The sequence below is a fragment of the Hylobates moloch genome, unplaced genomic scaffold, assembly GCF_009828535.3.
Source record: "Hylobates moloch isolate HMO894 unplaced genomic scaffold, HMol_V3 SCAFFOLD_15, whole genome shotgun sequence".
Taxonomy (NCBI): domain Eukaryota; kingdom Metazoa; phylum Chordata; class Mammalia; order Primates; family Hylobatidae; genus Hylobates; species Hylobates moloch.
Window position 1 is genome coordinate 831,036 of NW_026652290.1, and position 26,982 is coordinate 858,017.

Genomic DNA, 26,982 nt, shown 5'->3' on the forward strand with positions numbered 1-26,982 from the left:
TCCTGACCTCAAGTGATCCACCTGCCTCAGTCTCCCAAAGTGCTGGGATTATAGGCGTGAGCCACCACACCCAGCCAAGACAGCCATTATTATTAATATATTTAATTGCAAAATTTGAAAAATGAAAAACAAAGAAAAAATTTCCTGTGATGCCACTGTTTCAAAATACGTATCTTAAAAATAAAAATGGGCTGGGCACGGTGACTCACGCCTATAATCCCAGCACTTTCGGAGGCCGAGGTAGGTGGATCACTTGAGGTCAGGAGTTTGAGAACAGCCTGACCAACATGATGAAACCCCGTCTCTACTAAAAATACAAAAAAAGTTAGTCGGACATGGTGGCGGGGGCCTGTAATCCGAACTACTCAGGAGGCTGAGGCAGGAGAATCACTTGAAACTGGGAGGCAGAGGTTGCAGTGAGCCAAGATTGTGCCACTGCACTCGAGCCTGGGTGACAGAGCAAGGTTCTGTCTTAGAAAAAAAGAAAATGAAATTGCCATGTAAAAATACATATACATGTTTATTTATACATATGTGTGAGATAGATCGATAGATAGATAGATAGATAGATAGATGATAGATCGATCCACCATAGGAATTTTGTTATACACATTCTTACCTTCATTGTTTTTCATCACTACATAGAATTCCATTGTATAGATAAATGAAAATTCATGGTTTATTCTGAAATTTTGAAACTCATAGAAAGGTACGAAGACTAGAAGAACAAAAAGAAAATGACACATGTACCTACCATCTATATTTACTAAATGCTAACATTTTGCCTTAAAAACAATGAAAAACAAAGGAGCCTCCTATAGGTAGCTGGGATCCACTTTGCAAGATAGCCATGGGACAGAAGGTTAATTGGGTTACTTTGTTTTTGTTTCGATATGGAGTCTTGCTCTGTCACCCAGGCTAGAGTACAGTGGCGCGATCTCGGATCACTGCAACTTCCGCCTCCTGGGTTCAAGCGATTCTCCCACCTCAGCCTCCCAAGTAGCTGGGATTACAAGTGTGCACCACCACACCCAGCTAATTTTTTTGTGTTTTTAGTAGAAATGGGGGTTTCACCATGTTGACCAGGCTGGTCTCGATCTCCTGACCTCAAGTCATCTGCCTGCCTCAGCCTCCCACAGTTCTGAGATTACAGGCGTGAGCCACTGCACCCAGCCGTAGTTTGGTTACTTTGAAATCACAGCCTGGTGGGTCTGCAGCACTTTTAGTTATACTCCATTTCGTAGAAGAGAAAAGAGATCTGAGAGACATTCAATGGTTGTTCAAGGGCACTCGGCAGGGAATAAAAGAGAAACCCCATTCCAAGCTTCAACTCCAGACCCTAACTCTTCTGCTTATCCCTCTCTAGATTCCCAGGGTCCTTGGGAAACGGAAGGCTTGTACTGGAAGCTCCCCCAAACCCCTTTATCACTGACCTCCAGAAATGCTAGCGAAGCCCAGGCGACAATCTCAGCCTGGCCCAGGATAAACACCAAAGCAAAATCAATGCCAATGAGAGATATTCATTCACAAAGCAGATTCAAGACCCTGCGTGCAGAGCTGCTCAGATGAGCCAGGCCCAAACGCAGTTAGTTGCCGTTAATTGGGTCTCAGGAGTGGAGGAGCAAACAACAGCATCCCCTGGGGACTTGCCTCCATCAACCCAACTGCAGGGTAAGAAGCCCAGGAAAGCAAGCCAAGCTTTGCAAGCACCAGCACTGCCCCTGGGCAGACTCTCTTTCACTCTATCTCCACGTTCTCTCCCATCTGCCCTCATACCTTGTTATCTATATTTTTTTTTTCTTGAGACAGAGTCTCACTCTGTTGCCCAGGCTGGAGTGCAGTAGTGCCATTTCGGCTCACCGCAACCTCTGCTTCCAGGTTCAATCAATTCTACTACCTCAGCGTCCCGGGTAGCTGGGATTACAGGCACACACCACCACACCTGGCTAATTTTTTGTATTTTTAGTAGAGACGGGGTTTCACCATGTTGGTCAGGCTGGTCTCGAACCCCTGAGCTCAGGCAACCCACATGCCTCAGCCTCCTAAAGTGCTGGGATTACAGACGTGAGCCACCACGCCCAGCCTATTATTACTATTTTTGAGATGGAGTCTCCCTCTGTTGCCCAGGCTGGAGTACAGTGGCACTATCTCAGCTCACTGCAACCTCCACCTCCCGGGTTCAAGTGATTCTCCTGCCTCAGCCTCCCGAGTAGCTGGGATTACAGGTGCGCACCACTACACCTAGTTAATTTTTGTATTTTTTTAGTAGAGACGACGTTTTGCCATGTTAGCCAGGCTGGTCTCTAACTCCTGACCTCAAATGATCCACCCATCTAGGCCTCCCAAAGTGCTGGGATTACAGGCATGAGCCACACAACCAGCCCCTTCTTGTATTTTAAGCTGACATACTGTACCTACATCTCCACTGGTTCTTTCCCTTGCCACCTGCCGGACAGCTGGATGTTACAGTGCAAGGATGCAAGGTCTCTGGGGCGCAGTCCTTCTTTGCTTATTATTAATTTTGCAGAGGCTGTGTGAGGTTTGAAATGAGTGCACTGTCTGAATTTTGCAACTCTTTCCACTGAACTGAGGGCAGGCACCAGGCAGTATAGCTGAGGTCTGTGACCTGTTGCTTCTCTGTCGTGGAAACCCTCCGCGTCGTTGATAGAGGGCAGCATTCTGCACGTAAACGCCAACAAGTGCCAATGCTCTGCTCTGCTCATAGCGGATTTCTACTACACAAGGGTGCAGAATGTCCCTCTGTATTTCTGACCTTGGGGGACAGTCTTTCCCCTCCCTTAATTCTGAGGCCCTCCTCAGAGGTATCTTCAGAAAAACAAATGAGTCAGTCACACTTTCTTTTTATTTATTCAGTTTATTTTATTTTATTTATTTATTTTATATTTATTTATTTATTTATTTATTTGAGATGGAGTCTTGCTCTATCTCCCAGGCTGGAGTGCAATGGCACGATCTTGGCTCACTGCAACCTCCATCTCCCAGGTTCAAGCGATTCTCCTGCCTCAGCTTCCTGAGTAGCTGGGATTACAGGCGCACGCCACCACACCCGACTAATTTTTGTATTTTTAGTAGAGACGGGATTTCACCATGTTGGCCAGGCTGGTCTCAAACTCCTGACCTCAGGTGATCCACCTGCCTCAGCCTCCCAAAGTGCTGAGATTATAGGCATAAGCCACCACACTCAGCCAAGTCACCCTTTCTTGATGCAAGAGTTGCAGACCCTCAAGACAGGGCCATGTGAGGATGTGGTCACAGTGGACTACTTTGGGGGAAGGGGCTTGTGCTGGGGCAGGGGGAATCTAATTGCTTCAAGGGGCCCTTTCACAACTGCTGGAGAGCTCCACAGCCCTCATGAGTGACAACCTGCATCAGCCTCCAAACAAAGAGGGTCATGAGAGGCCCTCAGGGGAAGCCTCACTAAACCAGCGGAGACGTGGTGGTGAGGATCCATGCCTGGAGAACAGTGTGAACTGGATCCATGGCTGCCAATTCTCAGTCCATACCTAAGTACCAGCCCCTGACAAGTACCAAATGATGTGTAGGAAACGATACACACACATCAGTAGATGTTGGCATAGAGTTACCAACTGTCCTTTCTTAGGAAATACTATTATCCCGAGACTTGGGGTGCTCAAAGGTCCTTTCTCTTATGAAATTATGGTGACAATGGATTGTTGAGTAGAAACTTTGTTAAGCAACCCCTCACTTAACCAACTTATAAGGTCAACCAACACCCTTCAATCTCTTACTGGAGCACACTGACTAAGGCTGAAACACACTGAGTGCTCACAGCTGGCAGGCTCTTCTCTGCTCTCACAGTTGCGGTACCTGGTTAACAAGAATGCATTTGGGCCCATACTTGCTTATGCTGGTCATACGTGTTAACTAGAATGAGATACTTCAATCAATTCACCCATAAATAAAGGAATTGGCCAGGCGTGGTGGCTCACGTCTGTAATCCCAGCACTTTGGGAGGCCAAGGCAGGGGGATTACCTGAGGTCAGGAGTTCGAGACCAGCCTGGCCAACATGGTGAAACCCCGTATCTACTAAAAAATACAAAAAAATTAGCCAGGCATGGTGGCAGGTGCCTGTAATCCCAGCTACTTGGGAGGCTAAGGCAGGAGAATTGCTTGAACCTGGGAGGCTGAGGTTGCAGTGAGCTGAGATCACGCCACGGCACTCCAGCCTGGGTGACAGAGCGAGACTGCACCTCAAAAACAAAAAAAAAAAAAAAAAAAAAGGAAAAGAAAAAGAAAAAACAAAGGAATTTAAACTAAACAGAAAGACTATTGACCAATAAAATAAGAGTGTAAAATAAAAAAGAGAACTGTTATCTTTACAAAAACTAAAAAACTAAACTGAGTGCTTTGGAAAAAGCCTGTCACTTTTTAAAATGCTATCAAATTAGGAATGAATGAGAGAACTGTAAAATATTGGAAAGAAATGAATAAAAATGAAGAAAGATTTTGCAATCAGGTGGCTTCATAAGTTCCTAGAATTTCTTGCTTCATGTTAAAGAAACTGGAACTGAAACCCCAGGATCATGTGTGTGTGGTTTGTGCTTCAGGAAAGGCAACGAGCCCCTCTTTTCAGCAGACTTGTAAGCAAAGCAAAGGCTTTAGGCCTACGTCAAAATACTTGCCAATAACTACACATTTAGATATTTTAAGTCAAAATAAAACATGTAGAGGAAAAATAGCCTGGGAGCAGTGGCTCACACCTGTAATCCCAGCACTTTGGAAGGCTAAGGCAGGTGGATCACTTGAGGTCAGTTTAAGACCAGCTTGGCCAACACGGTGAAACCCCGTCTCTACTAAAAATACAAAATTGGCCAGGTGTGGGCCGAGCGTGGTGGCTGACACCTGTAATCCTAGCACTTTGGGAGGTCGAGGTGGGCAGATCACTTGAGGTCAGAAGTTCAAGACCAGCCTGACCAACATGGTGAAACCCCGTTTCTACTAAAAATACAAAAATTAGCCAGGCATGATGACACATGCCTGTAATCCCAGCTACTTGGTAGGCTGAGACAAGAGAATCGCTTGAAGTCGGGAGGCAGAGGTTGTGGTGAGCCAAGATTGCGCCACTGCACTCCAGCCCGGGTGACAGAGCAAGACTCTGTCTGAATTACCTATTGTTCAGACATATTGACTTTGGCAAGAAAAAAAAATAAAAAAAAAAACCTTACTTGGTAGAAAAAAGGCTGACATTAAAAATTTATTGGTACATGAAATCAACTGATTCCAGCAGTCTCCCCTTTCCAAGGCTAAGCAGCTTTGAGCTCTATTTTTCAAGATGTGAAGCAAAGGTAGCCTTTCACCTCACTTCAACGCAAGTTTATCTTACTCATGGATTTTGGAAGTTGCCAACTCAGTGTTTTTTTTCCTCCCTCAACTACTCTCAAACAGTACTATCTTCTGAAAGCCAATGATATGCACATAGTTCTCAAAAGGAGGCTGTCCAAACCTTACAGGCTTATCAAGTGGAATCTTTTTTGACACGACGCCTCACCCTGTCCCTGAGGCTGGCGTGCAGTGGTACGATCTTGGCTCACTGCAGCCTCAACTTCCCATGTTCAAGCGATCCTACCCCCTCAGCCTCTGAAGTAGCTGGGTCTGCAGTCGTGCACAACCACACCCAGTTGATTTTTTAATTTTTGGTGGGGATATCCATTTTGTACGCCTCCCTACGTTGCTCAGGCTGGTCTCAAACTCCTGGGCTCAATTGTTCACCCACCTTGGCCTCCCAAAGTGCTGAGATTAGAGGCGTGAGCCACAATGCCTGGCCTGGAATCTTTAAATATTAATAATTCAAAAACCAAGAAGGGAAGCCCCAGCAACTTTAGATGGCTATAAATAGGCACTCAATCAGGATTGAGTGCTTCGAAATCTTGGAGTTAGTTTTAACACAATGTGCTTTCCTGGAAATCATATAGCAAGATAGTAAATGCTACCCTCACTCAGACCTGAGGAACCATATTTAAGTTCTCTCTCTTTCAATAAACGTGCTGGCCAGCCACCCAAAATCTGCCTTAGCAAAGTCATGACGGGGTGCGGGGATACGGACAAGATGACACCCAAATGCAAATCTGTAAACATTATGAAACAATTTCCTTTCCTGCCTCTTGCGTATACCTGCCTCCCTCCTCTCGCCCCAGCTACTTCTCTAGCACTCTAAACTCTAGCTCAGGCTTGAGCAGACTGGGCTGGATTAGTAGCTGACTCCTACAGTCATAGCACCGCACAGAGAGAACCCAGACGCTTCCTATCAGGACTGCAAGGCAGAGATCTGCTCTGTCCAGCTCTGGAATTGACTGGACTGGCTCATGACTGTCAACCTATTTCTGAGAACATAAAAAGGTCCCTTTCAGACTGCCACCAATTCAGAGGGCTAGCATTTTAGATAAAAACAGGATATCCAGTAATCTATTCTCTCTTGTAGACACTTCCTTGCTTTTTTGAGACAAGATCTCGTTCTGTCACCCAAGCTGGAGTGCAGTGGCATGATCACAGCTCACTGCCGCCTAGAACTCCTGGGCTCAACAGATCCACCTGCCTCAGCCTCCCAAGTAGCTGGGACCACAGGTGCCTGGCTAATTTTTTAAATTTTTTTGTAGAGATAGCAATCCTCAAGCAATCCTCCCACCTCAGCCTCTCGAGCAGCTGGGACTACAGGCGTGCGCCACCACACCCAGCTAATTAATTAATTATTGTAGGTCTCCCTGTGCTGCCCAGGCTGCTCTCAAACTCCTGGGCTCAATCAATCACCTGCCTTGGCCTCCCAAAGTGCTGGGATTAGAGTTGTAAGCCACCATGCCTGGCCCAGAATCTTTAAGAATTAATAATTCAAAAACCAAGGAAGGGAAACCCCAGTAACTTTAGATGGGTTTATCATGTTGCCCAGGCTTGTCTCAAACACCTGGACTCAAGTGATCTTCCTGGCTAAGCCTCCCAAAGCACTGGGATTACAAACGTGAGCCACCATGCCCGGCCTGTAGACACCTTTTTTCAAAGTTTGACTAAGGCAACCAAAAGGGATCGGAATGGCTCGGTCTTCCCATGCTGTTTCACTGCTCTTCAGCAGCCCATGTCCACCATCCAGATGAAGGTAGAAGCAGCCCAATTCCTCCAGCCAAGCCAAATTGAGCTAAATTCTAGTCTTCCCTGTGCGTCTAGCTTAATATCAGAAGTTTTATAGCAATAATCTTCACTGGGTTCTATGATGGTATATTACCAGAAAAGATGAATCTGTTTCTATCCAACATAAGCATATATTTATACATTCTGGGTAGTGCTGGCTCCTTGAAATAAACTCTGAAATAAATCCACTTTATGCACAATAGTTGAAATGGCACAGTTACGCTCTGATCTAAGGCCTTATGTTACGACTTTTTTTTTTTTGAGATGGAGTCTTGCTCTGTCGCCCAGGCTGGAGTGCAGTGACACGATCTCAGCTCACTGCAAGCTCCGCCTTCTGGGTTCATGCCATTCTCCTGCCTTGGCCTCCCGAGTAGCTGGGACTACAGGCACCTGCCACCACACCCAGTTAATTTTTTTGTATTTTTAGTAGAGACGGGGTTTCACCGTGTTAGCCAGGATGGTCTCGATCTCCTGACCTTGTGATCTGCCCGCCTCAGCCTCCCAAAGTGCTGGGATTACAGGCGTGAGCCACTGCGCCCGGCCATATTATGACTTTTATTCTTATACCTTGACTCACTCTAATTTGGCTCTGCTTTGAACTTTTCCATTTTAAGATCTCTCTGTGGGCGCGTCTTGCTCTGTAAATTTAAAACAGTCTGTGTCCAAAACAGTCTCACTCTGACCTGACCAGCTTAGATGACTAGCTCAAGAACAGTCAAGCTTGCTTGGGCTCCGTGAAGTCCCCCAGAGCAGAAAAGCCCTTGAGATTCTAGGGAATCATCTTTGAGGTCATGGGAGCAGGATCTCTCCACCAAGGTCACCAATGCCAGATGCCCTTAGGGTGTCCATAGCTGTGAGAAGTCAGGCAAACCTCAGGACACCGTGATATGGACTGCTAAACATGCCCACAGCCTCCTACCTGCTGGGTCACCAGCCTGTGGTGCTCAGGCATAGCTCATCATCTCTTCCCAAGCCTTGATGCCTTTCTCTGACACTTTATCCCCAGCCCCTCCGTACAATCCTCCCGTCCAACAAAAATCAACCTAGGTGAAGTGATAGACTTTTGTCCTCCAGCCAGAGGATGTCATAGCCCCTCATCTCTCCCCAGTTTTCAGGAAGGGAAAAAGGAGTCTGTCCACTTCATGCTTCTGGGCAGTCAATCCTGAAATTCCTTAGGTTGTTTGGCCCAGGACTGCCCTCCTAGAATGGTGAACACCGCTGCCTGTGCTCTGAGAGCTTGCCTTCTGCTCCAAATACACTGCTTATTCATTGAGTCAACCAATCAACATTTGAGAACCCACCATGTGCCAGACAGTAACTAGGCACGGGGGATACGGGAGTGAATGAGACAAAGTCCCCACTTAAGGCACCACACGCCCTAGTGGAGACGGGGAAAATGATAAACATAGATCCCATGAAGTAAGTCATTTCACCAAAGGAAATAAAGCAGAGCAACAAGACAGAGAGAAACTGGAGGTGCGCTGCAGGGGCCACTGCCCCTTAAGTGGCCAAGGAAGGCCTCTTCTAAGAGATAACATTTGAGCTGAGATGTGATGATAAAAAGGAGCTAACTATTCACCAATCTGCGGGAAGAGCATTCTGGAAAGGAGGAATAGCAAGTGCCAAGGCCCTAAGAAGGGAGCAAGCCTTATCTTGTTAGAAGGACAGAAGAAGAGCCAGTGTGCATGGAGCAGAGCCTGTGAGAAGGGAGGGTGGATGGAGATGGGGGTGAAGGGGCAGCCAGCAGCCCATGGATCCCCTGAGAACTTGCAGGCTGGGAGAGAAACCATCAGAAGGCTATAAGCAGGGAGTAATCAGGTCTGTGCTTGGAAAAGATCGCTCTGATTGCTGGGAGGAGAATGGACTCTGCGGCAGAGAACGAAAGAGGAAGACCGGGCAGGGAATGGTTGCCTGGGCTAGGTTGGTAACCACAGAGACGATGAGGCGTGGTGGGGTTCAGGGTACTTTCTGGAAGAAAGGCTGTCAGGTTGCTAGAATAAAGATAGTAAGTCTGGCCGGGTGTGGTGGCTCACACCTATAATCCCGGCACTTTGGGAGGTCGAGATAGGCAGGTCACTTGAGGCCAGGAGTTCGAGACCAGCCTGGCCAACATGGTAAAACCCCATCTCTACTAAAAACATGAAAATTAGCCAGGCGCGGGGGCAGGCACCTGTAGTTTCAGCTACTTGGGAGACCGAGGCAAGAGAATTGCTTGAACCCAGGAAGCGGAGGTTGCAGTGAGCCGAGATCTTACCACTGCACTCCAGCCTGGGGGATAGAGTGAGACTCTGTCTCAAAAAAAAAAAAAGATAGTAAGTCCAGCATCTGTAAATGCTCATGATCCCTGTGTGAGCAGCAGTGTGTGTGTATACACACACACACACACATGCACACACGTGCACATACACACTATCCTCCTTATACAAACAGTGCAGACTCCAGGCTCTGGAGTCAAATGTGTTCAAATTCCAACTCATCTGCTTACTTGCCATTAAACTTGGTTCAAGTCACTGAACCTCTCCATCCCTAGGGTTCCTCGTCTGTAAAAAAGGGGACAATAATAGAAGTGCCTCATGGTTGTCGTGAGGATTAAATTAGTTACTACATGGGAAGCATCTAGGGAAGGGCACCTGCCACATACCGTATGAGTTTCCTGTTGCCACTGTAACAAATTAGCACCGATTTTGTGGCTCATTAAAAACAACACAAATTTATTCTCCTGCAATTCTGGAGGCCAGGAGCTCAAGATCAGTTTCAATGGGCTCAAGTCAAGCAGTGGGCAGGGCTGGTTTCTTTTGGAGGTTCCGGGCAAGGGAATCCGTTCCTTTCCCTTTCTAGCATCTGAAGCTTGCGGCATTCATGGCCCCTGCTCACATCACACCCATTGTCCACTTCCATCATCTCATTGTCTCTTCCTCTTTGACCTTCTGGCCTCCTTCTTATGAAGACCCTTGTGGTGGTATTTTGGGCCCACCTGAATCAGCAAGGATAACCTCCCTATCTCAAAGTTCTCAACTTACATTTGCACAGTCCCTTTCTGCCACAGAAGGTAACAGTCACAGGTTCTGAGGATTAGGACACAGATATCTTTGGGGGCCATTGTTCGGCCCATAACATGTGGTAGGCAATAAATAAAGGTTCATTGTATTATGATAATGATACTTCATGATAATAATGATAACATTTTTATCATTATCTTCATCATTTCCATGAAAGCCCCAGAGCATATCCCCAGCCCCCTCCTCAACTATGTAGGAGAGGAGGGGATGTTTAGAAAACCCCAACTCCTAGAAGCCCCCTGAGACTTGGCCCCAAGCCCAAACCAGAGCTGGGGGCAATGCTGGCTGATCAGGCAGAGGCACCAGTCCCCGGGTTGGTCCTGATGAGGGGAGCAGGGGACAGAGGGTTGATGAGGCAGGAGTGTGCTCACAGCCTGGGGTCCAAGAAGGAGCCTGGAGTGCATGCTAAAGCCTCCTGATGGTGCTGTATTCCGTGGGCTCCTCAGGACCCCCGCTGGGGATGTGGCCACTGAGGTGGCCCATGTTGCAGTAGGTCGGCTCCTGATGCTCAGCACTGAAGGTCAGAGATGCGTAGGAAATGTCCTCCTTTGGCAAGGGAGCCTGCAGCAAAGGCGGGTGCCAGGTCAGAGAGGACGGCAGGAAGTGATGGTCACGGGGCAGAGAAGCCCTCGGAGGAGGCTAGTGGGGTGGACCCTTCAGGGCTTCTGACCCCTCTCAAGCCTTCCAACTTCCCCCGCACTCTGCCAAGCACCCTGAGCTTCAACCACAACAGAACAGATTCTCCCCCAACCCTGCACCAGGGCAGCACATTTCCTGTGGAATGCCAAGCCACTCAGCCTGTCTGGGACTCTGCTGCCCAGCGTGGGGACCGTGTTTGGCCAGTCCCTATGTCCCCGGGGCTGAGACTCGCCTGGGGGAGCTCCTAGGCGGGTTCTGCAGTGACTATGGCTTTGTCCCACACTCGCCTCCTCGATGCCCACATGAGCAGGAGAAAGCCCACCCTCTGACGGGGCACAACAGCAGGCCTGTGCCCCCCTGCCCCAGCCTCGCAGCAGCCCCCACGGAGGACGCACCATGGTAACATATTCCACTTGCACCTGGTCAGCCTGGGCAGAGGAGGAGAGCTTCGTGGTAGCCTTTTGGGGGGAGGTTCCGGCCAGCTGCAGGGTCAGGTCTGCATAACAGAGGTCACCCTCCAGGGGCTGCAGTACCTGGGACAGGGAACACAGGCTGGGGAGTCACAAGACCTGTCTGTGGACACAGGTTCCTTTTCCACGGTGGGACGAGAGCCTCTCCGCTTCCCCAGGTGCCCCTCTCCCATTTCCCTCTGCGCCCCCACTTCTCAGGCTTCCATACCCCTCAGCCCTTGTCCCCCTGGCTGTTTCCAGGCCCTCAGCCCCCAGGCCCTGCAAGGGGCCTTGAGGACAGGATACTTTGGCACAGGACTTATCTGATATTTTGGACCTTCTGAGAGATGGAAAATGAGGAAGGGGAAAGAAGCTGCCTGGTCTCTCTGGTCCGACCTTGGGGGCTATCTTACCTGCTCTGGGGACATCCCAGCCGCTAAAAGACAAACAACAATTCAGAATTAGAAAGCCCATTCCCCAGACTCACAAGAACCCCCAGGTCTAGGGAAGACAAATATGGAAGAAAAGAGGTGAATTGGGTCCAGGCTCAGAGACAGGGACCTGGTTCTAATTCTGATTCCTCAGATGACACACTCTGTGACATTGGTCATGTCACCTCTCTGACCTTTCACTTCTCCACCTGAAAAAGAGGGACACCCCAGCCCCCTGCTCCCCACATCATAGAACTGTGCATTCAGCTGATCCGGTGGCCCTGCCAGCCATCGGCTCCCCTGGGAGTAAGGTTGCTTCTGCAGAATCCCAACTCGGCCTGGAATTCCACCCTGTCTCTCTACCTGATTCATCCTTCAGGGGTCAATTCAAAGTCATGCCTGCCTTCTGCAGCTACCCAGGCTGTCTAATCCCCCTCCTGGGCCCCTGGGGGGCACTTGCTTTATGTCTGTCTCATCATCTTCATCCTACTGAATTCTAGTTAGTCCTCAGCTGGGCTGTAAGCTGCAGGGTGGCTGGGCCTGTCCCTTCCTTACAACCTGGGTGCTTGGCTGTGCTGGGCAGGTGGTGCTCCATCAGTAAAGGTTGTCTGCAGAGACAAGATCGCACCAAGCTGCCCCCCAACCCCGAGTAGAATGTGCAGCTGGGTCGGCACAGTAGGGACCGATTTTGTTTGGTTTGGTTTTGTTTGGTTTGGTTTTGAGATGGAGTTTCTCTCTTGTCGCCCACACTGGCGGGCAATGGCACAATCTTGGCTCATTGCAAACTCCACCTCCTGGGATCAAGCGATTCTCCTGCCTCAGCCTCCTGAGTAGCTGCAACTACAGGTGTGTGCCACCACATCCAGCTAATTTTTTGTATTTTTAGTAGAGAAGGGGTTTCACCATGTTGGCCAGGCTGGTCTCGAACTCCTGACCTCAAGTGATCCACCCGCCTCAGCCTCCCTAAGTGCTGGGATTATAGGCATGAGCCACTGCACCTGGCGATTGGATTGGATTGTTTTTCCACTGGGACCGATTTTCAGGTGGTTGCCGGTCCCTTCTTCTTTGTCCCCTCTCCGGCCGCCGCCCCCACATCCCTGCTCTAGTGACAACAAAGAAATGGGGGGTTTTCCCCTGGTTTCAAAAGTCTAGATGCTGGAGAACACAGAAATCACTTAGACCTTAGGCCATGAGCAACACATTTGGGAGAAAAAGTGATGAATAAGAGTCAGGCTCTAATTTTGAAAAAGCATCACAGAAAACAAACTAACAGAGAGTCAGGCTCCCCTCTTCCCAGGCGAAAGATTTCCCAGGCTGTGGCGAGGGAGAAGTGTTGGAGAGAACCCTGTGAGAGCGAGGACCCAGCTGTTCCAGAAGGGAAAGAGGTACAATTGTGTGAGAATGTGGAAGTGAAGCCACACAAAGGGGTCTGGTTGGGGCCAGGCCTCATGATCTGTGAGTGCAGGCTCCTGCAACAAGAGGCTCCTCCCTGAAGAGCTAGTTCACACAGGGCAAGTAGGTCAGCCTGGGAAAGTCCAGTGGGCAGGGGACGGACAGAAGGAAAGGCCATTCCAATTTCCTGATCAGACTCGGAGGGCTGTGTGTGTGCATGCATGCTTGTGTAATGTGATGAGTGCACATGCGCTGTGGGATCCATGCGCTGTGTGTGCCCGTGATTGCTCGCTTATGTGTGCATCCACTGGTGTGTTTGTGTCTGTTTGTCCCTCCCCATTCCATGTCAGCTCAGTACCTCCTTGACAACCACATAGACCCGACTCTAGCATGTAGTCTAGACACCCCAGACTGGACCACCCACCTAAGACCATTGCCACCTCTGCCACCAAGAGTCAATCCAGGAAAGAGAAAGGGAGGTGGATCACAGAGAAGGGGAAGGACAGAGGTGCAGGGCAGGCGGCGAACGCCAAAACCTCCTGGGGCACCCCTGCAAGCTCCAGGGCGCCCCCCGGCCCCCTGGCACTGCCAGCTGCCGAGGGCCTTTGGGACTGTGCCCTTTCCAGATTGTGCGGGTAATCCCTTGGACCAGATAGCTCTCAGATGCCAAACCCCCAGCCACCTGGCCTAGTCTCAGCCCAGCCTCACCCAGGTCCTCTCACCTTTCTGCTGGCGCTTCATCATCCTCCAAGCCAAGAGCGAGGCGGCCACCGAAAGCAGCAGCAATATGGCGAAGATGAGGGGCAGGAGGACACTGAGCTTCAGGAGGTTGTGCCTGGAAACAGTGGCAAGCGTCCCCTGCATCCCAGGCTCACCATCTGCCTCTCAGCCCAATCCTACCCACCCAGCAGCAGGGGAGGGCCACACACCTGATGAGCTGCAGGTCTGTAGTTTGCAGCCTGGGAACCCTCACTCCTGGGGATCCTCAAAGATGGGTTTACAATGAGTACACATAGACACAAAGAAGGGAATGGAACAAGAGACATCAGGGCCTACTTGAGGATGGAGGGAGGGAGGAAGGAAAGAATCAAAACACTACAAACTACCTATGGGTACTATACCTATTACCTGGGTGACAAAATAATCTGTACACAAAACCCTGGTGACATGCAATTTACCGATATAACGAACCTGTATATGTACCCCTGAAGCTAAAATAAGTTTTTAAAATTTAAGAATTTTAACAAAAGAGAGTTGTTTTTGTTTTGTTTTTCATTTTTTTGAGACAGAGTCTCGCTCTGTCACCCAGGCTGGAGTACAGTGGCACGATCTCGGCTCACTGCAACCTCCACCTCCCGGGTTCAAGAGATTCTCCTGCCTCAGCCTCCCAAGTAGCTGGGATTACAGGCACCCACCACCACACCTAGCTAATTTTTGTATTTTTAGTAGAGACAGGATTTCGCCATGCAGGACAAGCTGGTCTCGAACTCCTGACCTCGTGATCTGCCCGCCTCGGCCTCCCAAAATGCTGAGATTACAGGCGTGAGCCACGGCACCTGGCCTTAACAAAAGATAGTTTTTAAAAGGAGAAAGGGGTTCCATGAGGTGGTTTTAATGTGTCAGAAGCCTAACAGAAATTGTAGGGCAGTAGACTCCTAAAACACCTCCTGCCTCTACACCTGCCCTCTCTACTGGGTTGAATAGCGTCCGTCCTCTTCCCCCCGAATTCACATCCACTCAGACCCATGAATGTGACCTATTTGTGGATGTAATCGAGTTAAGATGAGGTCATACTTGATTAGCATGGGCCCTGATCCAGCGACTGGTGTCCTTGCAAGAGGGAAATTTGGACACATAAACACACACAGGAAGCAGACCATGGGACGACAGAGACAGGGATCAGAGTGATGCCGCCACAAGCCCGGGAACACGAAGGATCGCAGGCGCCCACCAGCAGCTGGAACAGAGGCATGAGACAGACGCTCCCTTCGGGCCTCTAGGGTGGAAACGGCCCTGGTGACACCTTGATTCCCAATTCCTGGCCTCCTTAGCTGTGAGAGAACGTATTTCTTTTGCTTTGAGCCACTCGTAACAGCAGCTGCAGGACACTGACAGGCCCTACTGTAGTGAATCATTGCCACAGCAGCCGAGGGGCCTGTGAACCAAACATCAAAGCACACCCCTCTCTTGCTCAAAATTCTGCAACAGGCCAGGCACGGTGGCTCATACCTGTAATCCCAGCACCTTGGGAGGCTGAAGTAGGCAGATCACTTGAGGTCAGGAGTTCGAGACCAGCCTGACCAACATGGTAAAACTCCGTCTCTACCAAAAAATACAAAAATTAGCCGGGTGGGGTGGCGTGGGTCTGTAGTCCCAGCTACTTGGGAGGCTGAGGTGGGAGAATTGCTTGAACCCAGGAGGCGGAGGTTGCAGTGAGCTGAGATTGTGCCACTGCACTCCAGCCTGGTCGACAGAGCAAGACCCTGTCTCAATAAATAAATAAATTAAACAAACAAACAAACAAACAAAATAAATAAATAAATAATAAATAAATAAATAAATAAATCCCGTAACAGCCCCATTTCAGCCCATGAAAATGGCCAGGGCTGACAACGGCCTCCATTCCTGCCTACGACTCACCCCTGCCTGCTTCACTCCAGCCTCACTTCCTGCTGCTCCTCAAATATTCCAGGTACACCCCCACCTTAAGAACCTTATTCCAGTTGCATTTTTCTCCAGGAACACGCTCCCTCCGGAGCTCTGCATGGCTCACTCTCTCACCTCTTCCAGTCTTTGCTCAAGAATCACTCGACCGGGCGCGGTGGCTCACACCTGTAATCCTAGCCTTTGGGAGGCCGAGGCGGGCAGATCACATGAGGTCGGGAGTTCGAGACCAGCCTGGCTAACATGGTGAAACCCCATCTCTACTAAAAATACAAAATATTAGCTGGGCGCGGTGGTGCGCGCCTGTAATCCCAGCTACTCCCAGCTGCTTGGGAGGCTGAGGCAGGAGAATAGCTTGAACCCGGGAGGCATAGGTTGCAGTGAGCCGAGATCCTGCCACTGTACTCCAGCACGGGTGACACAGCGACACTCCATCTCAAAACAAACAACCAACAAAAAAAAACTGTTGTGGGCTGGGCTGGATTGTACTCCGCCACCCCCCACCCCAATGTTGAAGTCCCACCCTCTAGTATCTCAGAATGTGATTGTATTTGAAGATAGGATCTTTAAAGAGGTGATTGAGGTTAAATGAGGTCACTGGGGTGGGCCCTAATCCATTATCACTGGTGTCATTAGAAGAGATCAGGACACAGACACACGCAGAGGGACAATCACGTGAAGACATAGGAAGAAGACAGCCATCTACAAGCTGAGAGGGCTCGAAAGAAACCAACCTTGTGGACCCCTTGATCTCAGACTTTTAGCCTCCAGAATTGTGAGAAAATAAATTTTTGTGATTTAAGCCCCCATTCTGTGGTATTTTATTAGGGGCAACCCAAGCAAACTAATATAAGGACTATCTGCTTCATCACTGGATGTGCAGAAATTTGAGAAAGAAATTCATCGGTCAATTAATTGTGTCAGCCCTATTTGGTTACACTAATTAGCTCTAGATTGTAAGTACTTCGAGGGCAGGCATTTTGATTATTTGGTCCATTCTTGTACCCTTTTTAATTCCCTTAAACAGTGACAGGCTAGAGTGAGTGCTCAAGAGTTAAGTGTTCAATAAATGAGTGAACAAACCATCTCATGCTAATCAAAGGCCCTAATCGGGCACTTATATAAAGCTTCGATTCATAAAATAATAAATAAATAAATAACCTTAACTATTACTTACTCAAAGCAGTTTGGTAGAAAATAAACTTTCGAATCAGAGGGCATCCTGTATTGCTTTGCTTAGGAAAAAGAAAAATAGGGACTAAGCAAAGTGGGTCATGCTTGTAATTTCAGCACTTTGGGAGGCTGAGGTGGGCAAATCACTTGAGGACAGGAGTTGGAGACCAGCTTGGCCAACATACGAAAACCCCATCCCTACTAAAAATTAGCCAGGCATGGTGGCTCACGCCTGTAGTCCCAGCTACTCGGGAAGCTGAGGTACAAGAATCACATGAACCCAGGAGGTGGAGGTTGCAGTGAGCTGAGATCATACTACTGCACTCCAACCTGGGCAACAGAGTGAGAATCGGTCAAAAAAACAAACAAACAAAAAACAATTAGCTGGGCATGGTGGTGGGCGACTATAGCTCCCCCAGCTACTCAAGAGACTGAGGCATGAGAATCACGTGAACATGGGAGGCAGAGGTTGCAGTGAGCCAAGACGGCACCATGCACTCAAGTCTGAGCTACAGAGCAAGACTCTGTCTAAAAATTAAAAAAAAAGAAAACTTTTAAAAGTTTAATTGAAAAAAAAAAACAGAAGGCAAATGGGAGAGGGGGAGTAGAAGCGTCTCAGGTAGTCAGAATACCGGGGACCCCCCACAGGGGTTTTGTGGCAAGGTCCCAGCAATAGGAGACCTTGGCACTTGGCAGACCTGAAAACAAAGTCAATAGGGCCAAGGAGAGTGAAAGGAGGAAATTAAAGGGCAAGTTCCACTTCTAGAAAGCCCAGCTGACTGCAGATGGTTCGGCAGGGCACTAAGAGGCATGACCCGAGCTATGGTGTAGAGCCCAGAGACTTCCATCCAAGCTCCAGTGCCACCCTTCACTGAGGAAGGGACTGAGGCTCAGTTTCTTCTTCTGTAAAATGGGAACATTTATATCTGCCCATTCTTCCACATGGGGTGGTTGTAGGAAAGGTCAAAGAAAACAAAATAATGCATAAGAAAGCCTTTTGTGAGCTGTCAGGTGCTCTAGAGATGTGAGAAACTATCAGCATCACTGTTCTTGCCATAATAGTAATCAGATGAAAATTAAGGGAAACAGGACTTCCCCAAGCCCTCCTTTCCTTGTCCTCCCAGAAGTTGGACCAATAGCCATCCCTGAGGCTCCATGACCCCACGCCCACACTCACATGAGCCACACCATCCTTACTGACTGCCAACTCATCCGTCTCTCACACTGAGCTCCACGGGGACAGTCCATGTCTGTGTCCCCGGAGCTCAGCATGGTGCAGCCATGTAGAAGTTATTATAACACAGTAAAAGTGGGGCGAATGAATGAATGAACCTACAAACAGCACTGAGCTGCAAAATGAAGGACTGTGGAGACTGAAAGGACACCTTGTGGCCTCACAGCAAGTGGGAAGGGCTCCCAGCTTCCTCATCCTCACCAAGGAGCGTGCAGGTCCCAGGCAAAGCTCCGGCTGGAAACTGGGACTTCAAAGAGTTCTCCATTGGAGGAGTTTGGGTCAAGCAGGCCACAGTGGAACCAGAGCTGGCTTACCTGTTGTCCAAGTGGTGGCCGGGCAGAGTTGGGGAGCTGCTAGTTTCTTCCGGGGTGACTGGTGCTGTAAATGTAGTGGAGGTAGGCGTGGTGGGGGCAGCAGTCGACGCTGTAGTTGATGCTTGGAGTATAGACCAGATCACAGACGCCCCTGCCCATGAGCCCACCCGCAGCCCTGCACACAGCTCTGAGGCTGGGCGGGGGTCTGGACTGCTACTATGGGAAGGGGCTGCAGCTTGGACCACTCATGTCTCCCTGGTCTCTAGGAGACTCCAGAGCCTCAGAGGTAGGTGGGGCTGGGCAGGGTCCAGGGAGGACGCTGAGCAGGCCCTGGGAGGGTTAGAGGGGACTGGGAAGCACCTAAGGGCAGCTGGAGACCAGTTGAACTTGAGCAATCCTACTGCTTATGACAGTGCCTTGGTCAGTCTCCACCCCCAGACCTATTTATCCAGCAACAACAGGAGCAGAGTGGGAACTTGCACAGTGACCCTAGATCTGTGACATCAAAGGTCAGGAGCATCCCTGAATGAAATCATAATATTCAGGAAGAACCTTGACTTTGGGCAAGTTACAAAGCTTCAATGATGGGGATGCCCCTTTCTCAGGGGTATTGTGAGGACTCATTGAGACAATGCACGTTCAGCACTTTGCAAACTAGAACATGCCCCAGAGGCTCCAGGTGCAGCCTGGGGCCCCGAGGACTGTGGTGCTCCCTCCATGCCACAAGGGCCCTCAAGCTGGTCCTGCTCATCTCCTGAGGGACAGCAGAACAAGCCCGACAAATAAACCCATGCAAACCGAGGCACCGGGACCCCTGAGCTAACCCTCCCAGGAGTGTCTGCGTTCTAGAAGGACATAGGAAGAAACATCATTAAGTCCACACACACAAATGGCTCATGGTGGGATGTCAGGGACCAGGAATGCAGCCGTTTGACTGTGAAGACCTTTCTGGACTTGGGAATTAGACCCCAGCACCCCGACTCTGCTGAGCCTCTTTTTCCCCCAGGTTAGATATGGAATGGGAGGTGGGAACGGCAGCTATGAAGCCCCAGCCCAGAACTCCACCAAAAGCAGGACACACCTGGGCACCAGAGGTCTCCAAAAAGCAATGGCAAGGATTGGGGTCTCTGGGTACCATGGGAAGGCATCCCTTTGGCCCATGGGCTGAAACTGGGACCATCACCTTGTCCTCAGGCACTGAGCTGTGCAGAGGTAAAAAATGTGCCTAGAAAGGCTTAATCCCATCCTGGAGGGAGCCCTGGGAGCCATGGGGGCATTGAAGAGAGGCCCTGCTCCCCCAGTCCCAGGTGGTCAGTCAGGGTTCTATGAGACTCAGGACTCAAGTGATAGATCACTCAGTGACAATTAAATCACTTGAGTAGGACCTCAGAGACCAGAACAGAGCAGGCCCTGAGAGACACACACATATGTACACTCCCTCTTACCTGGGTCAATGGTCACTTGAACTGGGACCCCATTGTCAGATCCAGTTCTCTCAATTCCACACCAGTAAGTGTCAGCATCAGTTTTCATGAGATCCTCCATGGTCACAGTGAACGTGCGGTTTTTCTGATTGTCCTTGATGGACACCCGGTCCCTCTTCACCTCCTGCTCTGATCCATCGGTTTTAACAAGGATTTTGCAGTCACGCCAAACAGCTCCTCGACACCACCACTTCAAGTAGGTCTCCCAGTGTGAGCTGTAAACACACCGCACGGTCAAGGAGCCCCGCTCCAGGCCATTCACCGTTGTTGGACCGGTGATTTCGGTGGCAATGGAGTAGCCTGGAAAACACAAATTCATGTGCTGTCACCTCCACCCCAAGGGCAGGGCCACAGCTTTCTGTTTAGGTGGAAGAAATACACCTTCCACATACAAAACTTTTGTCCTTCAATTTTCCACTGGGTCAAAGCCACCAGGAAAATCACTGAAGAGCCCAACAATGGATCCCCCAAAACATAAAAATATTGTCACTAAGCAATAATAGCTTCCTGCAGTTCACCCCTCTCTCCACCCTACGGCCAAGGTAATCTGTATATTTCAAGGAATGTCCTTTTGCAGCCATCTTTGTGTTAGTCCAGTCTAGTGGGGAGGAAATACCAGGAGACCCATTTCCACAGGGTCTCACCTTGGCTCTTAGCACTAATGACCCTCATGAGGTCGAGCTGAGGCAGCCACATCAGATGGCTGTGGAGAGGCTGTCCTGGTGGTCCTAATGATTTCTAGTGGTTCTGGAATAAACCACCCTGGATGAATGCCTTTGAAGTTGATCAAAACAGCAACGGCAACTGGTCTCCATGTGCTATAGGATCCATACAACACAGATCCCACTTTCTTCATTGAATTGCTTTGACCCCTTTGTCAAATTGCAAATTTATGGATTTCCCATTCTGTTCCATTGATCTATTTGTCCACCCTTCTGCCAATCCTACACTCTCCTGATTACTATCACCTTGTAGAAAAGCAAGTATTATAGACAGTAAAGCAGTATTTGCTTTCTTTTTATCTTTTTCCTTTCTTTTTTTTGTTTTTTTTTTTTTTTTTTTGGAGACAGGCTCTCACTCTGTCTCCCAGGCTGGAGAGCAGTGGCACAATCATGGCTCACTGAAGCCTTCACCTCCCAGGCTTAATTGATCCTCCCACTTCAGCCTCCCTTCAGCAGGAGAATAGCTTAAACCCAGGAGGCGGAGGTTGCAGTGAGCCAAGATCACACCACTGCACTCCAGCCTGGAGACAGAGCAAGACTCTGTCTCAAAAAAAAAAAAAAAAGAAAAGAAAAGAAAATCAATAACGGTAATATGCCATGTTAACAGAGTGAAGGAGAAAAATCGTGTGATCATCTTAGATGCAGAGAGAAGTACCTGATAGGAATCAACACTCATTCATGATTTTTTAAAAACTCTTAGCAAACTAAGAGAACTGCCTTTATCTGTTAAAGATTGTCTATCAAAAACCTCAGCAAGCACCACACTTAGTGTGAGACATTCATATGTACTTTATAATAATTTGTTAACATGGACATTGAAGTTTTATGCACTTTTTTGTACATTTTATTTTCCACAATTAAAGACTTTTACGACACCGTAAACCAGGAGCCAAATTATTCTTTTTTTTTTGAGATGGAGTCTTGCTTGGTCACCCGTCACCCAGGCTGGAGGGCACTGGTACGAACATGGGTCACAGCAGCCTCAAGTCCTGGGCTCAAGTGATCCTTTTGCTGTAACCTCTTATGTAGCTGGGACGACAGGACCACAGGCATGCACCACCATACCAGGCTAATTTTTTTTTTTTTTTTTGGAGAGACAAGGTCTCACTTTGTTGCCCAAGCTGGTCTCAAACTCCTGGACTCAACCGATCTGCCTGCCTCAGCCTCACAAAGTGCTGGGATTACAGGCTTCAGCCATCATGCACCACCAGCCAAATTATTCTTAACAGTGGAATACTATAGGCATTCCTATTGAAATCATAAACAAAACATGAATTCCCAATATATATAATAACATGATTCTGGAAGCTCTATTTTGTTTGTTTGTTTTTTTGAGATGGAGTCTTGCTCTGTCGCCCAGGCTGGAGTGCATTGGCGCCATCTCAGCTCACTGCAAGCTCCACCTCCTTGGTTCATGCCATTCTCCTGCCTCAGCCTCCCGAGTAGCTGGGACTACAGGCGCCTGCCACCACGCACGGCTAATTTTTTGTACTTTTGGTAGAGATGGGGTTTCACCGTAGCCAGAATGGTCTCGATCTCCTGACCTTGTGATCCGCCTGCCTTAGCCTCCCAAAGTGCTGGGATTACAGGTGTGAGCCACTGTGCCCGGCCTGGAAATTCTAATCAATATAGGAAGATAAGGAAAAACATAAAATGTATAATTATCAAAAGGGAAATGATAAGTTAGAGAAAATGTTTTAATTTTAAATGAAAAAGTATTTTAATTCATAATTGAATTTAATAGAGTGGCTAAATAAACAATAAACATGTAAAAATCAATGGCTTCCCCATAAACTGCTAATAAATCGTTGGAAAGTAAAGTAGAAAAGTGCTCATTTACATTAGCAATAAAAGTGTATTAAATTCCTAGGAATAACTTTAACAGAAACAATAAAGACTTATGGAAAAAAAGCACAAAGAGGCTGGGCATGGTGGCTCAGGCCTGCAATCCCAACACTTTGGAAGGCCAAGGCGGGCGGATCACTTGAGGTCAGGAGTTCGAGACCAGCCTGACCAGCATGGTAAAACCCCATCTCTATTAAAAAAATTAGCCGGGCATGGTGGCACACCTGTAATCCCAGCTGCTTGGGAGGCTGAGGCAGAAGAATCACTTGAATCCGGGAGGCAGAGGTTGCAGTGAGCCAAGATCGCGCCACTGCACTCCAGCCTGGGCGACGGAGCAAGACTCTGTCTCAAAAAAAAAAAAAAAATCTCTTCCTTGCCAGGCACGGTGGCTCATGCCTTTAATCCCAGCAACTCAGAAGACCGAGGCAGGAGGATCACTTGAGCCCAGGGTTGAGGCTGCAGTGAGCTATGATCATGACACTGCACTCCAGCCTGGGCAACAGACTGAGACCCCAACTCAAAAAAAATAAAAAACCTTCCTTTCTCACAGAAAACAAACTTCCTGATGGGTATTTTTTTTCTTGGGTGTTTTAAAACAATAAATTATTTAAAAGAGGGAAGCAGAGTAAGCACACTTGCTGCTTGTGGGTGGAAGTTCTGCAGGAGAGGCTGGCAAGAGCTGATACACGGAGGTTCACAGTGGTATCTGGGCTTCGTGTTGGCGCCCACAGCTGTGCCTGCTGGCTTTTCTGCCCACTTCAGACAGAGGTCCCAAACCACTCCCACCCCCAACACAACTCTCACATCTGCTCACTACCAAATTCTCCCATTTCCGGATGTCAGAAAAAAAGCAGCCACACCTGTCCTGGTCTCACTGTGCCAATGCATTTCATAACATCTCACCCAAAGTCTGCCTTCTCCACTTACACGCTGAAACTCGGGGCCGAGTGTCCATTAGCCACTCCCTGCTCTGCTTGTACCAGCCTAGCAGTCCTGGAGAAGTCACTTTCTTCCTCAAGACCCTTTCTCCAATCTGTCCCACCAGGCTTTTCTGAAGCATGTGGCAAAGGCATGCTGACCTCCCTCTTCCTCAGACGTGCCCAGTCCAAGCTCATTCCTACACAAGAGTCCTCGTATCTGCTGTTCCCTGTGCCTGGAAAGCTGGTCCCGATCCTGTGTCTGATCTTTTTCCTCCTTCTTTTTCCAAGGTCTCGGCTCAGACAGACATCTGGGACCCTCTTCAGAGGGGTTGGTTCAGCCCACCTGACTTAGAGCATCCCCCAACCTGGGTCCCACTGAAACATATCATCTTGTTCTGTTCTCCTCACAGTACTTATCACTTCTCACTTCTTGAAATTATTTTTGTTTTCTTTCTTTTTTTTTCTTTTTTCTTCCTTTTTTTTTTTTTTTTTTTTTGTTTTTTGAAACAGAGTCTCGCTCTGTCTCCCACGGTAGAAGGCAGTAGCATGATTACAGCTCACTGCAGCCTCCACCTCCTGGGCTCAAGTGATCCTCATGCCTCAGCCTCCAGCCTCCCAAGTAGCTGGGACCATAGGCACATGCCACCAGGCCTGGCTAATTTTTGTACTTTCTGTAGAGACAGGGTTTCTATATGTTACCCAAGCTGGTCTCGAATCCCTGAGCTCAAGCAATCAGCCTCCCAAAGTGCTGGGGTTACAGGAATGAGCCTCCTTCCCTGGCCTCCCTTCATTTTTAATCAAAATTCTATGCACCAACTTAAGGTGTCTCCTGCCCTCTGGCTCTGCCCACATCTCAGTCCCTCCTTTCCTCTACGTCCCTGCCAGGCTTATCTCCTCTTGACCTTTCCGGTCCCTCAGCAAATTCTACTATTTCCTTCTGCCCCAAATGCCTAGAACCACCACTGTCTCTCTGCCCAGCAAACTCCCTCTTCCCTCCTTTCAGAGCCCTCCAGCCTCACCTCTTCCCTGACGCCTGCCCTTGCTCAGAACACCTCCACGCAGGTGACAGACCACCCAGTCCAGGATCAGGCACTCGCCTGCTCTCCTGAGCAGCCCGTGTTCCTCTTCTGCTTTTCCCTGGCCAGCGGGGCCTACACTCCGTCCATTTCACATGATCAGCCCCTGGGTGGGGGTCAGGAATTCTGCCTTGCACTGGCTTCGTTATGAAGGCCACGCCCTGTATTCCCGCCTTGGCAACGGAAACGCTAGGTGAATGGTGGGTATGTGGATGAAACGCACAAGGCTCATGCCATTAAGGACACCTTTTGGCCGGGTCCCTTCTTCCCTCTCTCAGCCACCTCCTCCTGCTGGCTAAGCTTCCCCCAAGAAGACAGACCCAGGCCCGCGCACCTGAGAGCCAGAAGAGGAGCAGGTAGAGCGTCAGCAGGGGCATCTTCTCTTCAGACAGGTCCCCGTTCCCCTCGGTGGAGCCTGGCAGCAGGAACGAGCTACAGACTGCACTCCATCTCCCAGCCTTCTGCTGGCGCTCACTCTCGCCCTTGAACTTCCTCCTTCAGTCACTTCCCATGGGTGAATGAGACTAAAAGAGGAAGGAGGTGGTTGGTCAGGCACGGTGGCTCAGCCTGTAATCCCAGCACTTTGGGAGGCCAAGGCGGGCGGATCACAAGATCGGGAGTTCAAGATCAACCTGGCCAACATAGTGAAACCCCGTCTCTGCTAGAAATACAAAAATTAGCCAGGCGTGGTGGCACACACCTGTAGTCCCAGCTACTCAGGAGGCTGAGGCAGAAGAATCGCTTGAACCAAGGAGGTGGGTATTGCAGTGAGCCAAGATTGCACCACTGCACTCCAGCCTGGGCGACAGAACAAGACTCTGTCTCAAACAAAAAAAAAAGAGGAAGGAGATGGAAAGGGTGAAATTTCGAGGCAGTTGACAATGCAAGGGGTCACAGCGATCATAAGCTTCTGAGAAATACCTCTCTGTACACAGCCACCGTGGGTTCTCTAAAAAGAGAACTCGGTGGCTCCTCTGTCATGTGGAAACCTGCAGACATAGACCCACTGGGTCTGGCCAGCCCTTAACCAATCCTCCAAACCTGGTGGGTTGGCTTGGGGCAGGGGCACGTGGCTCCACCAGAGGAGTCCTGGAGAGCCACAGCTGACGTATACAATGTCCTCAACCTGGAGCTTCAGGTGTAGCCAGATGCTTGGGAGCCCAGAAGGCCAGAAGTTCAAGAGGATTGAGGGGCGCTTGGGGCCAAAGTCAGAAAGCCAGAGGAGAGGTTCCAGACCAAGGGTTGGAAGGCAGCTATGAGGAGATTGATTGGGTATCCAACCCCAGACTACAAGGCCAGGTACAGTGGCTCACACCTGTAATCTCAGCACTTTAGGAGGCTGAGGCGGGAAGATCACTTGTAGCCAGGAGTTCAAGACCAGCCTGGGCAACGTGGCAAGGCTTCATCTCCACAAAAAAAAAAAGGTCAGGCGTGGTGGCTCATGCCTATAATCCCAACACTTTGGGAGGCCAAGGTAGGCGGATCACTCCAGGTCAGGAGTTAGAGACCAGCCTGGACAACATGGCGAAACCCCATCTCTACTAAAAAATACAAAAATTAGCTGGGCGTGGTGGCGTGCACCTGTAATCCCAGTGACTCGGGAGGCTGAGGCATGAGAATCACTTGAACCCGGGAGGCAGAGGTTGCAGTGAGCCAAGATCGCACCACTGCACTCCAGCCTGGCAACAGAGCAAGACTCTGTCTCAAAAATAATAATAATAATAATAATAATAATAATTAGTTCTGCATAGTCACGCACGCCTGTAGTCCAAGCAATCTGGGAGGCTAAGGTCTGAGGGTCACTTGAGCCCAAGAGGTCGAAGCTGCAGTGAGCCATGATTGAGCCACTGTCCACTGTACTCCAGCCTGGGCAACACAGCAGACGCTGTCTCTTTACACACACACACACGCACACACACAGACACACACACACACACACACACACACACAAAGAAAGAGGTTCAGAGAGAAGGGAGATGCAAGCAGGGAACTACTGGCCCAGTGACAAGAAGGGCTTTGTCCTGAGAACACACAGAAAGCTCCTACTGCTGTACCCCAGCCCACCAGGTGAGATCCCAGGGATACCTACATCTGGAATCTTCCAGAAACCTGTCCATTGTACCAGGGGGTTTACCTGAGGAAACCAGTTCATTGCTTAGGACTATTACCCCCTCGCTCCACCCCCCATCTTATAACTATTTGTTGAAGGAAGGAAGGAAGAAAGGAAGGACCAGTTTTGCCCCTCACTCTCCTCCTTCTGACAATCATGTCCATCCCCCATCTCTCCTTTCCCATCAAGAACCCAGCAAGTCCCTAGGGTGGGGACTGGGGATATAAAAGGATTAGGAAGGGCCAGACTCGGTGGCTCACACTTGTAATCCCAGCACTTTGGGAGGCCGAGGCAGGTGGATCACCTGTGGT

The 26,982-nt window shown here is 49.3% G+C and overlaps 2 protein-coding genes across 3 annotated transcripts in view; one reads left to right on the top strand and one right to left on the bottom strand.

Annotated features, from left to right (window-relative positions):
- The window catches only part of RAB37 (RAB37, member RAS oncogene family), a 71,667-nt gene that overhangs the window by 14,134 nt on the left and 30,551 nt on the right, over positions 1-26,982 (top strand). The gene's annotated exons all lie outside the window — the stretch shown is intronic.
- Positions 9,859-20,694, bottom strand: CD300LF (CD300 molecule like family member f). The gene is made up of 7 exons (XM_058429189.1): positions 20,643-20,694; positions 19,960-20,298; positions 18,515-18,578; positions 13,852-13,964; positions 11,720-11,742; positions 11,253-11,390; positions 9,859-10,779 (listed from the first exon to the last, which is right to left on the bottom strand). Exons 1-7 carry the CDS (start codon positions 20,692-20,694, stop codon positions 10,624-10,626), a joined length of 885 nt encoding a protein of 294 aa, XP_058285172.1. The 3' UTR covers positions 9,859-10,623.

What these genes read in the sequence shown, in the direction of transcription:
- CD300LF (XM_058429189.1), bottom strand. Translation starts at nt 20,694, where the DNA reads ATGTGGCTGCCTCAGCTCGACCTCATGAGGGTCATTAGTGCTAAGAGC. An exon ending in GGCCACCACTTGGACAACAG is followed by an intron (nt 13,965 to 18,514) that starts GTAAGCCAGCTC and finishes CACTGTTTCCAG; the next exon opens with GCACAACCTCCTGAAGCTCA. An exon ending in GATGAAGCGCCAGCAGAAAG is followed by an intron (nt 11,743 to 13,851) that starts GTGAGAGGACCT and finishes TTTGTCTTTTAG; the next exon opens with CGGCTGGGATGTCCCCAGAG.